Source organism: Camelus ferus, chromosome 35 (assembly GCF_009834535.1).
Source record: "Camelus ferus isolate YT-003-E chromosome 35, BCGSAC_Cfer_1.0, whole genome shotgun sequence".
Taxonomy (NCBI): domain Eukaryota; kingdom Metazoa; phylum Chordata; class Mammalia; order Artiodactyla; family Camelidae; genus Camelus; species Camelus ferus.
In genome coordinates, this window is record NC_045730.1 from 13,485,776 (window position 1) to 13,504,075 (window position 18,300).

The 18,300-nt window shown below is 39.4% G+C and overlaps 1 protein-coding gene across 1 annotated transcript in view; it reads right to left on the minus strand.

The window, feature by feature from the left end:
• APBB1IP (amyloid beta precursor protein binding family B member 1 interacting protein) overlaps window positions 1–18,300 on the minus strand; it is a 94,237-nt gene that overhangs the window by 20,018 nt on the left and 55,919 nt on the right. The window contains exons 8-11 of the mRNA XM_032473706.1: window positions 18,049–18,170; window positions 7,060–7,146; window positions 4,112–4,255; window positions 247–357 (exon numbers count right to left, since the gene is read on the minus strand). Coding sequence (XP_032329597.1) covers window positions 247–357; window positions 4,112–4,255; window positions 7,060–7,146; window positions 18,049–18,170 — 464 coding nt within the window. The remainder of the gene's footprint in view (window positions 1–246; window positions 358–4,111; window positions 4,256–7,059; window positions 7,147–18,048; window positions 18,171–18,300) is intronic.

Below are 18,300 nucleotides of genomic sequence, written 5' to 3' on the forward strand. Positions count from 1 at the left end.
AATATATAAAATAGATAAACAGCAAGTCTTTTCTGTATAGCACAGGGAACTGTCTTCAATATCTTGTAGTGACCTATAATGAAAGAGTATGAAAACAAATATATGTATGTATATGTATAACTGAAACATTATGCTGTACACCAGAAATTGACACAACACTGTAAACTGACTATACTTCAATTAAAAAAAAGGAAATATTCACTCAAATTGCTTATAAATCTAAAGTAAGGACTTCATATAACATACCTTTAAAACAAAGCAGTAGTCAGTGGGTGCTTTATATTTCATTTTACACTGAATCCCATAGTAAATGTTGACATTTTCAAACTGTATGAAACATGCCAGATCTCGAGATGTCTGAAAGAGAAGGAAAAAAATAACCTCAGCCTAGTTGACAGGTAATATATTTCCAAGGTTGTTCGTGATGGCACAACGGAGGGTTATATTTTCGCAGGAAAGTTCAGAATTTCGGGTAATTTAAGCCTCTACCACGTGTAGTTTTCTAAAAGCTAAGCCTACATGTTAAGAAGTAAAAGAGTACATCCAAGGCAAACCTGTGTGCCACAGGCCAGAACCGGAGCAAAAGATTACACATCTGTTCTGGCAGCTGCACGTGGACTCCCAGAGCCTACTGGCTGACCTTAAGACATCATTATTGACATGGTGTAGACAAGGTGACCCGGCACCTCGTCAGAAATTGCATTTTGGCCTTTGCCATTCTAAGTCAGTGATGGATTTCACGATCGAGCATTTAGAAAAAAGGCCCCTTCACGGTGAACAATGAGAGGTAAATTTGATGCTCAGAAAATTAGCACACACTTCATGCACTTCCTCCCGAGGAGAAAAGATTCCCTTCAGGCTGTCTTTAGAGTCGGGTGGTGTTGCTATGGAAACAGAACCCTCTCCTCCACTTACAATATGCATTGTGAAGACTGCAACCTCTAATCTACATATTTGGTTACACTTCAGTTACAAGTCTGTTCTATTCCTCTTTTTTCTCCCCTTCCAGCCTGTAATTCTTTTACAGAGTTAATGAATTAAAAATAAAGGGCAGAATTGCTACACCTCATTGCACAATTATTCCTTTATATATGGTTGTACACTTTTTTCTTGTAAGATACTTTTCAAAGTTGTAATTTTTTTAATTAGAAAAATAAAACATATTCATCATAATTTAAAAAACAATTTATTTTATACATAATGAAATGAAAATCTTCCTTTGTCACTCTTTTTTCTGATTTCATTCATTTCTCCAAAGACATTCTTCCAAATATTTTTGGGTAAACATTTATATACCTATGCGTGTGTAAATATAAACACAGGCATACATACATATGCATATACAATTTTTAAAATATAAATGAGGCTTTACTATAAATACTTTTTCATGAATTTGTTCTTTTTCTTAACATTCTATCTTGGGTTCTTGCTACGTCAGAACGTTAAAAAGGATATATCACATTCATTGTATAGTTGCATAACATTCCACTGTATAGATGTAACAATTTATTCCACCATTCTACTATAGATAATTAGAAGTTATTTCAATATTTTTCTATTACAAAAAATATTGTGCATATAAGCAAATACTTCCGTGGGACAGACTGCCAAACACAGAGCCAGCCTTTGAAGGATTATTCCCTTTTATATTTGCCTATGCAAATCTTGCTAAACTGTGTCCTCCCCATCCGTTTGGCTGTTATCAGCTTACATTCCAGCCTTCTGTGCATGGCTGTCCCTTTTTCTTTCCCACTCGATGAAATTTGCGTATTATCAACATTGTTAATTTTATCAGTCCCACAGGAGGGAATATTTCACTATTTAATTTATATTTTCCTGATTACTAGTAAGATAGAGCAACTTTTTAATTATTCCCTGGCTTCTGAGATTTGTTTCTGTGAATTCTCACTTAATAAGCACTGCCATTTTTTTATGAGTGTGTTTATCTTTTTCTCAATGAGCTGTTGAAGTTTTTATGTTTTATGGATATTTGTACTTGGTTATACACACTGCAAATGTACTCTCTGACTCTAGAGCTAGCCTTTAACTTCTTGTTTGGTATCTCTGGCCATAAGGAATTAAACACAACTTTATATAGTCAATTCCGTCAGCTTTCTCTGTTAAATTTTGAGTTTTTAGTCTTGCCTAAGAAGGCTTCCCCACTGCCAAATTATGAAAATATTGACCTACATTTTCTTCTAATAGTTTATAATTTTTCCAAATATATTTTAATCAATGTAAGATTTAATTTGGAACATGGTATGAGGTAGGCAACTATTTTTTCCCTATGGATATACAATTATTTCAATGCTAATTTGTTGAGTATCAAATTCTTTCCCCACTGCTATAAAGTGCTCACTTCAATTTCTCTTATATTACATGGCTCTCTGTTGATGTGTTTTCTCTTCTTGCCCTGTTTTTGTCTAATGTTTTGACACCTGGGACGAGGTCTCCCTAGTCTTCTTCATAATTTTTGTGTGTGTCTATTTCAGAACAGTATCTCTTTCTGATGAATTTCAGAATCAGTTTTTGAACTTCAAGTAGAAAGAAACCTATTGAAATTTTTCTTGGAATTGAATATATAGAAAAATTGGGAGGAGAATTAATATCTTTTCATCTAGCAGCATGGTACATTTCTATTTATTCGGCTCTAACTCATTTCCTTTATTACATTTTATATTTTATGCCATATAGATCTCAAACATTTCTTGTCAAGTTTATTGTTAGATATTTTGCATTTTTCAATTCCTGTAATGTATGGAATATTTTGCATTATATTTAATTTGCATATTGTTTATATAAAGGAAAAGTTTCTTATTTGGTAAATTTATTTGGTTCATTAGGACCAAACTATTAAGTTTCTCAATTGAGTGTTTTATATTTTCTGGTAGACAATCATGTCAACTGTGAATAAAGAGCTTTGCCTCTTCTTTTCCAATAATTACACTTGTTATTCTTTTTCTTGACTTCCTGCTAGTTCCTCCGTGCCAGCATTAATGGGAGCAGAGACAAAAAGGACTCTGTCCAGCTCTAATGTGAATGCTTCCAATTTTTGTCACTAAGTGTGTTATTTGTGATAGCCTTATTCATATGTAAATGCCAAAGACGTAACATTTCTAAAATAAAACCAATGATTTGTGGGTCAACTGTTGTGTCCCCAGTGTCTGGGACTGAACTAAAGATAGCACAGATGGTAAAGTATCCATTCTGAGGCTGAGACCGGGCAGGAGTAATAGCTGCTCTGGACCAAGAGTTTCCCACAATGCTCTCCTGCATTCCATTTCTAACTAGTGGGAGCAGCCCTGGATGGGCACCATGACTCCACCTGCAAGGGATTGTGGGTCAAGCCTTAATTAGAGGAAAGCTGCAATTTGAAAATATGCCATTTGGTGGTGCCCTGGATTCATCAGTGAAGGCAAAAACTTCGGCTTACTCCAGATATAGGAGGAGAGATAGCCTACAGCTGCTAAAAGATGAGCAAAAGGTGAAAACGGCCGTCTGTTAAGAAAAGTCTTAGAAAAAGCTAAGATTTAGAATGAGGGTTACAATTACATTTCAAAGGAAACAAATTTACTATGTGCGTTATAGATTTGAGGCAATAATCTTAAATTACCAAACAGAAGTGAAATATCTAACAAACTTTGCTACATTAGTCAGGGAAATGTGTATAGTACACTTCAGAGAACAATTCAAACACTCAAGTTATAAGGGCTAACTGCAAATCTATCGGTGCCTAATACCTCTATGATTCCAGATAAAAGAAGTTTTACCGTAATGACTTCACAATAATAGAGTAAAAAAAGGAGGGAAAAAGTCCTCAAAAAATCAGTATGTAAAGAAACAAATTAATCTCAAGAAAAGTGCTTTGGTCATCATTTCTGAAACCTGACCTTAAAATAGATTAAATTCTTCACTTTCAAGAGACAGCAATGGAGAGATTCAGAAGGATTTCTGTAATTCTGTCTAATAGGATATATGTCTGTATATACATCGTAGTAACATAAATCTCACAGCAGAAGAGAGTGGATTTAAATGAACATCTAAGGATTTCTTTAGTTTCCTGTTCATGATAATGCTTTTTTCCTACAGCATAATTTTTTCCCTTTCTGACCTTAGTCTTTCCTTTGGGGACATAATAAATTCCAGAAGCTCGTAAAAGGAAATAGCGCCTCTTCCAGGATTTCTTCCCATCTTCTTTCAGATAAAGGGCTCCCTCGAGTTCTGGCACAATGATGGATGTTCCACAGAAACTTTCCTGAAATTGAGATTCCGATGATAAACAAATCCAAGAAAGTGAAAACATACTTTGTTCACATTTAAACAAACTGTGACAAACTTGCCTTCAAGCCAAACATCATTTTGTCTACAGCTCTGATCGAATGCATACACTGACATAGGATACCATTTGCCAAAAAAGGTGGTTCAGCTCCTGAGATAGACTAGAAGTTTCTTGACAAATTAGCTCTGTTCCTAAACCTCAGTTCATTTACTTGCAAAATTAGAGTAATGATAGCCCCAATTTCATAAGGAAGGTTGTGAGAATAATCTTGGTATATTGTAAAAGCAAGCATTACATAGTCTGTTTCTGTTATTCTAAGTCGGTGAATAGAAAACCTATTCCTTACCTGTAAGTGAAAAAAAATGACTACCTTACTGCTAGTAAATAGAAAAATTATAATATATGATTAATTCTATACATAAAGTATGGATACATTAATATTTTATTTTTGACCTAATTTTCTTTTTTTTCTAAATCCAGATAACAATCGATATATAATATTGTATTAGGTTTAGGTGTACAACCTAATGATTTGATGTATGTATACGTTGTGAAATGATCATCACAGTAAGGTTAGTTAACATCCATCACCCTGCACAGATACAATTTTTTTTTCTTGTGATGAGAACTTTTAAGATCTACTCTCTTAGCAACTTTCAAACGTACCATATGGTACAGTAAACTACAGTCACCATGCTGTATATGACAGTCCCAGGACTTACTTATTTTATAACTGGAAGTTTGTACTTTTTGACCCCCTTTACCATTTCATTCACCCCCACCCCTGTCTCTGGCAACCACAAATCTCTTCTCTGCATCCATGTTTCAGGTTTCTTGTTGTTGTTGTTGTAGCTTCCACAGATGCATGAGATGATACAGTGTTTATCTTTGTCTGATTTATTTCACTTCACCCTCAAGGTCCATCCATGTTGTCAACAATGGTTAAGATTTCCTTTTGGGGGAATAGTTTCTTACCAAAAAATGAAGAAGGCAATTATTAATACCAGAAAAGTACCAGATTGATGCCAATTAGTACCAGAAAAGATAGTAACAAAGTACATTTCCTAAGAGCAGATTTTCAACAGTCAAAACCTGCATAGAATTATGTAATTCTTAAGAAATGTCTTTTAAAAAGCAACGTAATAAAATTACATATTGTTCTAATTTTCAGTTCAAATATTCGAACTTATTTTTGCCTTCTTTAAAAAAAATAATTCTCAACCTCTTTTCATGCAGTCTCATAGAAGCAGAATAACTTAATTTCACATCCTTCAAGTCAATTCATATGTAGTGGGGCGGGGAGACACCTTTGCTCACATTTTCCCCAATTTCCTCTCAACTTAGCTGGTATTAGTCGTCTTGTCAATAATCTCTTAAATTCAAGCAGATTTGGGGTCCAAATTCGCAAGCAGGATAAGGCTTATTTTTCATAGTATAACATGCTTTTATTTTCTTTCACATGCAGCCTTAAAAATACTGCTGAAGTCTTGTAATGAGAACTATTCGGGCAATTGTGTAGGTCAAGGCAGACCCAGGCCCTGATTTACAGGCAGCTGCTGCAGAGCACTGATTAACGGCCAATGGCTGTGTCGCCTTCCAGGTCCCAGTCCCCATCACTGCTGGGCATGCTTGGACACTGAATCTCCATGCTGCTGGGGATGCCTGGTGCTTTACTTTCCTCAACTCAACCTGGAGTCAGTTTGATAAACGTAGAAAGAATGTCCCCATTCCCACCGTTTGGGCCTCCCTGGGAACCACCCACTGGGCTCTTGGTCCCAGGACCAGAACTTGTAGCATGTTTCCAGGACCTTGGGACTGAGTGGCAGCAAGGCTGTATTACCTGCTCCACTGGGAACAGGGCTGGGAGAGCCTGGAGTGGCTAGACCCCTGTGCAGGGGCCTGGACACACCTGGTGCATGAAAAGAGTGTCCTTCAGCATCAGTGAATTGGCTTCAGGTGGGAATGTGGGTCCAGGTATCAGCAGGTATTCTGAATTTTCAAGAGAAGCCCTGATTCTACTAACTCAAGAAAATATTGTCAGGGGCAACAAAAATCTGGGTCTCCCATGCCCACCTGTGACCTATGATCTGGCATATATCTGCATTACGTGCGGGGAACAGAGCCTTGACTTTTAGCAGAGCTGCTATGTGAAAACTCATTAGACTTAAAAAAAACAAAACAAAAAACCACATCAAATGAACTTCTGGAACACATCCCTGCAGGGACAATCACAGACATCTGTATGGTAATTTACACACTCTCCTTCCCCTAACTCCCTAAGTCTTTGTAATAATTCAAAACAATACCGGAAACCAAGGTTCCTGGACTTGCCTAATAACACATGAACTCAGCAGGTAGAGCCAACCATGATCAGATCTCTAACTCCAACCTCACGCTTTCCACCACATGTGGCTGCTGGAAGGGCATCTTAGAACTCACTGCAAACAAAATTTGGAGATCCTTGAGCCTGAATTCTGTGGAGCACTTAAGTATCGAAATATACGGAATGTTAGAGGCAAGTTTTATGTGAATCCATGTCTTAGTCAAGAATTACTCACTGAACTTCAGGAAGAATGAAATATATTGTCTAAAGTCATACTTTTTAACAACTCAAGAACCAGTTTAGTTCTCTAAATAGCTATAATTTAGCAATAATTTGATTTTAAAACCCCAAGTTAAAATTTCAGTGTCTCAGAATCGCCCATTGTTCTGAGAAGCAAATCATTTAAAAATAGATACAGTTAACATCCTCTTCTTTTAGTCTGCAAAGTTAAACTTACCTCAAGTAAGGATTCCTTGTTCTTTGCATTCATTTTCTCATTTGTTTCCTTGTTTTCTTTTTTTCCTTTGTTACCCAAGTAAAAATTCTAAATAAAATATTAAAATATTAGATCATTAAGTGTTCCCACCACGGTAGCCACAGCACGGAACTCTTGGTCTTGCGTAAGAGAGGAGGACCTGTGGGAAATAAACTGGGAACCACGCTGTGTGTTCTGTGTCAACCATGTGCTTTTGGAGGGGCTTACCAAGAGCCTTACCCAGCGCTGACCACTGCACCACTGGCCAGAAGTAACAGTTCCCTTCCCCTCATGGTGCACAATCAACGAGGAAACAAATAAAAGAGAGAAAACACTAGTGAAGGATACAATGTCACTCAATTGTTAAATTCCATGGCTAGAACACCTGTCAAATCCTGGAAGCTGGGAGACCCTAATGCCCTTGGAAGAGCCTGGAACTGGAGGATGGTGGAGTCTGTGTCTCATTCCAGCATTTGATCACTATGTAGGGCCCCGAGGCCCTGAGGACTGGAGATTCTGACTTTATCAGGAGAAGCTTGAAATCTGGATTTTTTTTTATTAGTGTTGGCAACTACTTTTAATTTTTAAAAACTGCATGTGTCAATCACAACAACGAGTCTGCTACTTGGCAACATCTAAGGACAGAGAGCAGCAGAAAGGGCGTTTCTGGAAAAAGAACCAGCTTAGCAAAGGCAAAGACCACTGTTTAAAAGCACCCACGATTTGAAGGGAGTACTTATTACATGCCAGACACTCAGCCAGGTGCTTTGTAAACATCACTTCCAATCCTAACAGCAAGGCTGTGAGGTAAGTTACAGTGGTCCCATTTTACAGGTTAGGAAACTGAGGTTTGGAAAGGTTAAATAGCTAGGGCACTGCAGCCTGACTGAATGCCAGGGCTGAGCGTGTCTGACGTTTGGGTCTCACCACCATACCACACTACCTCTGAAATGAAAAATCAGCAGTTAAAGGGCAGCTCCTGACTCAGGGAGGTAGGGCACCCACCCTCTCTCATGGTTATCTCTTTGGAATCTGTTTCTGAATTGTGTCAGGTTGCCATCCTTTTTTCTTTTTTTAATAGAAAAATTTCTTACTAAAGGGGAGGAGGGTATAGCTCAGTGGTACAGCATGTGCTTAGCATGCATGAGGTCCTGGGTTCAATCCCCAGTACCTCCATTAAAATAAATAAATTAAAAATCTCTAATTACCTCCCCCTAAAATACACAAAAGAAATTTAGAAAAATAAAATAAATATGAAGAAATTCTTACTATAAAGTTACAAGAGCCATCATCAAAAAGTCTACAAATAAATGCTGGAGAGGGTGTGGGAAAAAGGGAACCCTCCTACACTGTTGGTGGGGATGTAATTGGTGCAGCTACTATGCAGAACAGTGTGGAGGTTTCTTAAAAAACTAAAAATAGAGCTACCATATGGTCCAGTAGTCCCACTCCTGGGCATATATCCAGAGAAAACTCTAGTTTGAAAAGATACATGCACCCCAATGTTCATAGCAGCACTATTTACAATAGCCAAGACATGGAAGCTAACTAAATGTCCATTAACAGATGACTGGATAAAGAAGATACGGGTGTGTGTGTGTAATGGAATATTACTCAGCCATAAAAAAGAATGAAATTAATGCCATTTGCAACAACATGGATGAACCTACAGACTATCACACTAAATGAAGTAAGACAGAAAGACAAATATATTACATCACTTATATGTGGAATCTAAAAAAAATGATAGGAATGAACTTATTTACAAAGCAGAAATAGAGACACAGAAAACAAATTTATGGTTACCAAAGAGGAAAGTGGGAGAGGGATAAATTTGGAATTTGGGATTAACAGATACACACTACTGTACTCAGTATCTTATAATAAAATGAAAAAGAATACAAATAGGTATGTATAACTGAATCACTTAGCTGCACATCTGAAACATAATTGTACACCTCAATAAAAAAATAAAAATTAGAAAAAGTTACGAGAATAATACAATGAACCTCTATACTGTTTACCTAGATTCACCAGTAGTTAACTTTTGCCACATTTCTATGCACATGTGTGACAGAATACGATGTATTTTTTTCCTGAACCATTTGAAACCATAACAACTTTACCTTTAAAAACTAGGAACAGTCTTATCCACCGTAGAGCTACGATGAGGAATTTTAACAATGACACAACTGCTGTCTAATAAAATGACACATTCCAATTTCAAAAAATAAGTAAAAGTTCTCACAAATGGGCACCTGGCTTCCAAGAGGGGTTTGTATGAACCTACGCCTCATACCTTGTAAATACTGAGTACCAGTGAGGAGCCTACAACTACATGTTAAGTGCGTATGTTGCCAGAAAATCATGCGTATCCAGGGACTGATTCTTACATAACCAGTACAGCGGAAGTGTCAGTATACACAGTGATTGTGAGTGGCCACCACCATAGTTAAGGCATTTGGACTTTTACGTGGGAACACAGTTTGTAAAATAATGCCTGAAAAAATGCATTAACACTAGAACATCTACCTCTGGAGTGTAGTGACTAAATTAAGGGCCCTCCTGAGTCTAGACACTAATGTCTATGTATATCAAGGGATGTTTCTCCAAGGGTGGTCCCCAGACCACCGTGGTGCTCTATAAAATGCATGTTCCTGGCCTCCCAGCCGACTGAATTGGCATCTCAGGGCGGGGCCTGGAAATCTGCATTCCAACACACTTGCTTTTCACTTACACTGAAATTTGAGAACAGAGTGTACTGGACAAAGAGGAAGCAAACTGCAGGCAAATACAATTTGCAGAATTAGGAGCTCTCCTACAAATAGAATGCATAAACATGGTGATGTGCTAACTTAAATAGGGGAAAAAAGTCAATTACAGTTCCTCCCACAGTTCTTACTGCATTATCATTTAGTAGGTTTTTAAAGACTTAAACTTCTCCGTGTTATCCTTTCCGGGAAAGGACAGTGTGTTGTGAATTACTGTGATTACTCTATAGGGCTTGGGAACAATTCTAATTTTACACATTTGGCTTGAGGACTAACCGTAACCTATAACATACACCACCTGTCAGGACCTACGTTAAGGCCTCACCACCTGTCAGGACTCCACATTAAGGCCTCAATGGTCTGATTTTCATTTCATCCTTACAAGAATCCCACAACGTAGGTGTGATTGCTGTTTCATAGGTAAGGAAACAGAAGGAGAAAGTGATTTGCCCAAGGCCATTGAGTGTCAGAGCTTTGAGTTTTTAGTAATTTTTCTCAGCATTAAGATGCTCTGAACACTACAGGAGAGAGCCCAGTATGATAGTGTGGATGGACTTACCACTGAACTACAAACTTAAAAATGACTAAAATGGTAAAGTCTATGTTATGTGCATTTTACAATAAATAAAAAAAATGAGATGACCTTGCTTTAGGGTCCTGGAAATTTTTGATTATGTATGAGTGGACAGAATGGACAGAGAACTGCGGAAGACTCTGTAGCATGTGCGTTTCATCATCTTCTGTAAAAGGAAGGGTACGTGTCACCCTCTGAAGGACAGATAAACGAAGGGTGTCATTTTATGAGTGTACTCTGAAGGGTCAGGACATAGCCCACGTCTTCTCTGAGACCCCTCTCCTTTCTTCAGTGTCTTATTATCTTTCCTCCCACCTCCTTCCAAGTGATGGTGCGACACTGTGTTTTCATTTTTGTTTTAATGAAATACGAAAACCAGGCTGGAAATCACACAGGGCAGTCTTTAGAAAGGACTGATTGCTCTTGGGTAAGAATTTGAGTGGCTCTGTAGCAAGCAGCTGATTTCAAAAGTCAATTCATTATCTGTTGCAAGTGGAGACTGGGGACAATCTGAGCTGAACAATAGGGAACTTTAAAATGGGAAATAAGACTTTCAGTTACAGCTTCTGCCCTCTTTTCTCACATCTTCTGAAAATGCAAGATTTGGGGGCAGCTGGACAGGAGAAAAAAAAATCCAGCAAATACAGTTTTTAATATCACCTTTTGGGAATAAAGTGTAAATCAAGCAATACTTTTCAGTCCATGAGTAAATATTCGTGAGTACCCTTTACATGTAAGATAGCCCTGTTCTTAAGGATCTTCTTATCACACTGAGAAGATAAATACATAAGTCGATGGCTACATATCTACAGCTGGAGGAGCTGGAGAAGATGCTGCAGAAGTTAAAAATGAGCCACGTTCTATACGTTTTTAGAGAGGAAGAAACCACTGTGGGCCGAGATGATCAAGGGAGACTGTACAGAGAAGGTCAAAGTTTGAACTATGCCTTGGAAGATGTCCCTATTCAGACAGGGAAAAAGGAACACAGAGAGCATTTGGGGCAGGAGGAAAAACATGTACAAAGGTCAGAGGGGGTTCAGTACTGGGTGAATTTGGACCATCCATGCTCAACTACCTGGACTAGAGCTGGGGCACCCCTGATGAAGACCGGACCATCACTCCCAATTCTTCCCTTCTGCCCTGAGTCAGAACACACCAGTGCTGGCCATCTAGTGACAGTGCGGTGCCTCCCCCTAGAATGGCTGGAAGCGCATGTCCTTGTCCCCTTATGTTGATTTTGGCTGCGTGACTTGCTTTGGCCAACAGAAGGTGGGTGGAAGAGACAGTGCATCCTCGTGAGGAGAGGACACAAGGGGCAGTGACGCATGTTTCTGCTCGTTCTGTGTCACAGGCGGCTGCGGGTCCAGTAGGAGACAGGTGGGACTATCTGGATGGGACTCACATACTGGAGCCACGGACGGGTGACCTGTAGACCCAGGAGAGAGAACTATCTGCTGTGATAAGCCACTGGGGATTCTGAGGTTGCGTTCACACCTCGAACCCTGACTAATACACACGCCCACACTGGCTGGAAAGACAAGACTGGGCACTGAAGTCAAGAGCAGACCTTTAAGAACAGCAGCCCATCCCGGAGGACAGAAATGTGATTCCTGCTACTCCTTTCCTTCCAGCTGGGCCTGGTCCTCGATGGTCAAAGATAAATCTTGGCGGGAGAGGGAGGTTGGAAAGGAAAGGAGGAGGGATGCTGTGAGGTAACTGTCTCCCACAGTGCCCCTGAGGGGAAGAAGGACACTGTGGTTTTCTTTCCAAATTCTCCACCACCTAGTTTCATTTAAGAAACAGAACATGGGAATGAAAATTGCCTAAAATATCAATAGTGATTACCACTGGAGTGTGGGAACAGGGATGATTCAAATTTCTTTTCTTCTATTTTTCAAGTTTTTTCCTCAGGAAATTGATATATGAATTGTGAAGTCAGAAATATAAAAGATGTTACTAAAAGAAATAAAAAGCAAGACAGCAAGCAGGGGACTTTAATTTGTTTTATCGATACCTTCACTGCAAAAGAGATTCTTCAGGCCCCCAGCAAGAGGAATGGCTAATGAAAACACCAGAGTGCACGTCCCTCTCCAGACACAGACCTCAGCCCTCCTGCCTCTCTTCTGGTGCAGGGTGAGGTCGCTGGCCTTTGCATGGTGGGGGCTGTATGTCAGCACAGCTGGGAAAACAAAACTCTCTGGCTTACCACTGACTTTCATCTGGCACTTTTTTTAGGATGAGCAGACCACTCTGGACTACAGTCATCTGGGAAGAGGGGACTTCCCCAATGCCAACGAGACTGAGAAACGAAGAGAAACCCAGCTGCTTCGTAAATAAAGTTGCTCTAATTAGAACAGTAAGATTCACTTTACCCCAAGGAGGCCGTCCCCCCTGCGTAGGAGGACCCCTGTCCTGACCCCATGCTTTAGAGGGTCCCTGCCTCTACCCCTCAGCCTGCCACTTTCAAACACTGTGAACCCATGCAAGCAAACCAAAATCTGAGCCTCAAGTTTACAAGATCGAAACTTAAGGACATCCAGTTACAAAGAGTCAACTAGGCTTTAAGCAAGAGCTAATCAAATAATCTCCCTTCTTGGTTTCTGCACCTTCTCTCCGTAAATCTTTCCCCTGGTTCTTAGCCAAGGGGTGCTCCTCACTACTGATTTGGCACTTCCTGATTCGAATTGATGTTTGTTCAAATAAACTCTTAATATTTTTAATATGTTTCAGTTCATCTTTTTTTTTAAATTGAAGTATAGCTGATTTGCATCAGTGTTAATTTCTGATTCAGTTACACATATATATTCTTTTTCATTATAGGTCATTACAAGATATAGTAGGACCTTGTTGTTTATCTATATTAGTTTTTTAAAAGAGTTGTTTCTCTTTCTTAATATTTTATTTATTATTGTATTATTTAATTATTTTATTTTGGGGGGGAGGTAATTAGGTTTATTTATTTTTAGAGGAGGTACTGGGGATTGAACCCAGGACCTCGTGCATGCTAAGCATGCGCTCTACTATTTGAGCTATACCCTCCCCCCTTTATATATAGTAGTTTGTATCTGGTAATTCTAAACACCTAATTTATCCCTCTCCTCCTATTTCCCCTTTGGTAATAATCGTTTGTTTTCTATGTCTATGAGTCTCTTTCTGTTTTGTAAATAAGTTCAATTGTATCACTTTTTTTTTTTTTTAGATTCCACATGTAAATGATACCATATGGTATCTCTCTTTCTCTATCTGACTTCAATTAATATAACTCTAGGTCCATCCATGTTGCTGCAAATGGCATTATTTCATTCTTTTTTAGTTCATCTTTTCTTACAGGTGACTGCTGAATTTCTGATGGGATCAAACCAGTTGACTTTTATACATAACTTGCCCACGTGGCAAGCGGTCTTCCTGCTGGATTTGATCTTGTGAGGTGGGAAGCGTGGCAGTATCGCATCATACACAGGAAATGCTGAACTGAGGTGTCATCAGAAAGCCTGCCAAGGCCACACAGTCAGCAGGTGACACTTGAGACACAGGTGAGAGACATGACTTTTCCAGTCACGAGTGGAGGCAGTGCCTTGGACTTGTGCCCGCAGAAGCACACCGCTGACGTCCCCAAATCTTTACTGACAGTTGTTTCTCGTATTTGAGCTCAGAAACTCCCTTTGTCTCCATTTTACGTCTCTTCCCTGATCCACCCCCAGAGGTAAGGAGCTTGTAAGAGAGTCCTTTTAAGTAGTAAAGATTTCAGTGTTGGGATTTGAAGCCTGAAGTTTTGCACAACTTTGTATAGTTTAGTAATTTTCCAGAAGAACTGATACTCTGGGCCACATAAGCTCTTCCTCCGTCAAACTGCAGCTGCTCATCTGTATTCGACACAGCAGATGGGCTACAGGTGGGCCAAGAGCAGACTGGCCCTGGAGGCACGAATGCAGATTCCAAGGAGAAAGAGCAAACCGGACCTCTGAGGCACTGCAGGGATCTACACCTGCAGCCCCGTGGGAATCTGCGCCGTTGTCTCCTAAGGGCACAGAGGATGTCATTTACCATGTAAAACTCTGTGGCTGTTAGCACGTGGTTCTCCAGGAATGGGGGGCTGGGCCAGGGCTTTGCATCCACTTTTCTACAGAGAAGCAGCAGAATACATTTGGGCTTATGCGGATCTGGGCCTCCTGGGACCAGTTTCTTCTCCTTGTGAGAAACTGAGCCAGTGTAGTAACTTCTGAGTCCACTGATTCCACCATGGGATCGCCCTGCTAGCTGTATCCAATTTATCTTGTCTGAGGACATCCACAGTCACTAAGTCCCCCAGTTTCATTCTAGGTTTTCTATAGTCTAGAGAGCTCTGAACAGAAGAATCAACCTATGGAAACTGTTCATCGATGTTTCCACTAAGAGTCCTAAGACCAAACAAAGGCCTCCTTTCTATCTTTGACCTCAGTTTTCTCACCTGTAAAGAGGAATAGCAATAAAGTCTTCTTAACCGTCATAGCTGTAACAATTAAAGATAATACACGCAAAGCTTCTAGCCTCGCAACTTCCCTCTTTCCTTGGATCATCAGTTTATCCCTCAGCATTTGACAACAAGTAGCTTTTGTCACAAACCACCATGAAAACAAGTTCTAAGGTTTGATATCTTAAGAATTGAAACCCATTACTATTAAGTATAAGTCAGTTCCTGTCACTATCTTTATCTCTAGAAGTTTCCCTTCACAATCACAGAGGAAAGTCCCTTAAGACAAGGAATGTTCTGGGGGATATTGGGAAAGAGACAAAAATCCAGTCAATTCTCTTTCTCCTTGTAATTGCCTGGGAGTCTGAGAAGAAGTTAGATGGGGGTCTCAAAGGTGAAAAGATTTCTACTAATCTTGCGAGAAAAGGAAAACAGCCCAAGGAAAAATTTAGGAGCATGTCTCTAATGACATTTATAGATAAAATATTGCCCATCTGGTGGAAAAATACTAAAGTGGAAATGTGTAAATTTCATGTTAAATTTATGAGGGTGAAATGAGATTTTTTTTTTTGAAGGAGAGGGAGAAACTGAGCATGTTTAAAATCTAGTTCATCACATTTATATCCCGACCTAGAACTCTTCCTGTGCTTCCTACCAGAGAGAAGGGCATTAGGATCCATCTAATTCCCCAGCCTGGAACCACAGTGTCATCCCTGTCTCCTTCCTGTTACAGCAGCATCCAAGTGTCTCCATATTCTGCACAATTCTGCCTCCTGAGTGTCTCCCAACGCCCTCCAGTCCACCATCACCTGCGCTTTCTGGGCTTCTGTAACCACCTCTCCAGCACATGGCAGCTGTCACTTCCACTGTCTCCAAACCCATTCTCTGTTGTGCCATCACAGGGATCTTCCCCCAACTCAGAACCCTTCAGCGGCTCCCTGCAAGCCCAGGATCAAGTCCAATGTCTTTTTTTTTGTTTAAATAGAAGTATAGTTGATTTATAATGTTGTGTGTTTCTGGTGTACAGAATAGTGATTCAGTTACACATAAAAATGTTCGTTTTCATTATAGGTTATTATAAGATATTGAATATAGTTCCCTGTGCTATGCAGCAGGTCCTTGTTGTTTATCTATTTTATATATCGTAGTATGTATCTGCTAGTTCCAAACTCCTAATTTATCCCTCCTCTCCCTTCCCCTTTGGTAACCATAAGTTTATCTTCTATGTCTATGAGTCTACTTTTGTTTTATAAATGAATTCATTTGTATCATTTTTTAGATTCCACATATAACTGACATCATGACATTTGTTTTTCTCTGTCTCACTTACTTCAGTTAGTATGATAATCTCTAGGTCCACTCATGTTGCTGCAAATGGCATTATATCATTCTTTTTTATGGCTGAGTAATATTCCACTGTCTATAAATACCACAACTTATTTATCCAGTCATCTGTTGAAAGTCCAGTGGCTTTAACATGATCTGTAAAGTCCTTGATCATCTTGTTCCTGCTGCCCATCAGTCTAAAGGAGATCTTGCTAGGATCATAAGATTTTGTTTAAAACAATTTGGTGAAGAATAAAATCACAGCAGAAACAACAAATTGGTTCAAAAATCCCTCCTGCTTCTCCCACTTATTTTTCAGATCTTAGTGATTCAGATGCACTAAGTATTTAGTAGTGCTTAGTTTTTATACATCATTAATCTTTTAGGCCATTTGTGAGGATTTTTCAAGTTTTTTTCATTTTATCTCTATTGCATTCTTACCCAATTATGCTTATTTGGCATCTATTTCTAAAGTTTTGGGGCTTGTGGTGAAGCATTGGAGAGTGAAGTGAGTGAAGTGAGTATAAGTCTATAGCCTCATGCCATGACTGCCAGCCAGGAAGACAGGGACCGATTCCAGGAACCGTGTGTCTGAAGTGAGGACCAGCTTTGACAGGTCCAGGGATGGTGGGAATAAACACAATACACTGTGGGCTGAATCCAGTGAACAGTGCCCTTGATTACTATCAGCTTCTGCATCTTCCGTCCTATCATAATCTGCCAATGGCGTGTTACTCACTGTCTCTACTTCCATAGAACAAACCCTAGACTTCAGCTTTTCCACCCACAAAGAGTAGGGCATGCTCCAGGCAACAACCTCAACCATGAGAGCAAAGCTGAGTCCCACAGTGGCAAGAAAACACGGCTTCATATAAAACAAACACGGAGTGTGGCTACATAGGCAAAGTAGGCTGGTAGTTGAGACTGGATTTTTAAAAACAAACAAAAAATGCTGGAAACTGAGTAAACAGCCTGAAAATACATTTTAAACAAACCCCATACAATCATGACTGTAAGAACTGATGACTGGAAACGTCATTTCTGACCTGTTTTTATTTTAACCAATATGCTATTTGAATCAATTTCTTTTCCACCAATTGATCTGAACATGCTGTCGCTCTGTGTCCTCACCCCCACCTCTCCATGGTCCAGCCATACAATTTCCCAGGACCTAAATGAACTTCCTTCCCTCCTTCTCCTTGGACTTAGCACACACACCCTGTCTAGAATGTTCTCTTCCTCTTTACCCTTCACCTGGCTAATTCCAGTCAATTTCCCAGGTGAGCACTTGTGCATAACTTTCTCTGAGTAAACCTCCCTGCCCTGCCACGCACATTGACAGTTGGCTGGAGACCACTGTGGGACAGGTCTGTGACATTCTTGTATGTATGACTTGGGGATGCTTTCTCCAATATGAAGAACAAGGCTTTTTATCTCATAGGATGTACATTGTACATTTTCCAGGCACTCCCTTCACTTATTTCAACATCAAGAAGCACCAAATATGAACAATAAAGAAAAGAATATCTTTAAAATACAAAGCATTGATGGCTCAGAGTTCATTAACATATATTGGATTCATGTAGCCAAGCCGACACAAGGACAGAAGAGGACTAGTCAGCAGGTAGGTATATTTTGGATGCTGAATCAAAAGAAACAAAATGAATTCTTTACTTTCTAAATCCTTCAAGGGGCTCTTTGTTTACGTATGGCCTAAGAGTTGAGTTTGTGTTTCTTTGAAAGGGATAAATTTGTGATGTTCTGTGAGCTAATGAATGACATGGTGAGAACACAGGTGACGTTAAAAAATGGACATTTCATATGGTTTAACAAAAGGCAAGTCATCTTACCTGGGGGTTTTTAAATACAGCGTATTTTTCCTCTTTCTCCAAAAACAGCACTTTATTTTCTGTGTCTCTTGTCCAGTCTGATAAGACTTCGATGACATTTTCATGATCTTCAAAAAACCTTTCTGATGAAAGAAGAAAAAGCATTCTTTCAGACCCAAGACATCCGGGTTTCCAACAAAGAAATGAGCTGGTGTTGAGTTAACAATGCTTCATGCTTCTCATCAGTTTTTAGAAATTCCTAATTACATGATG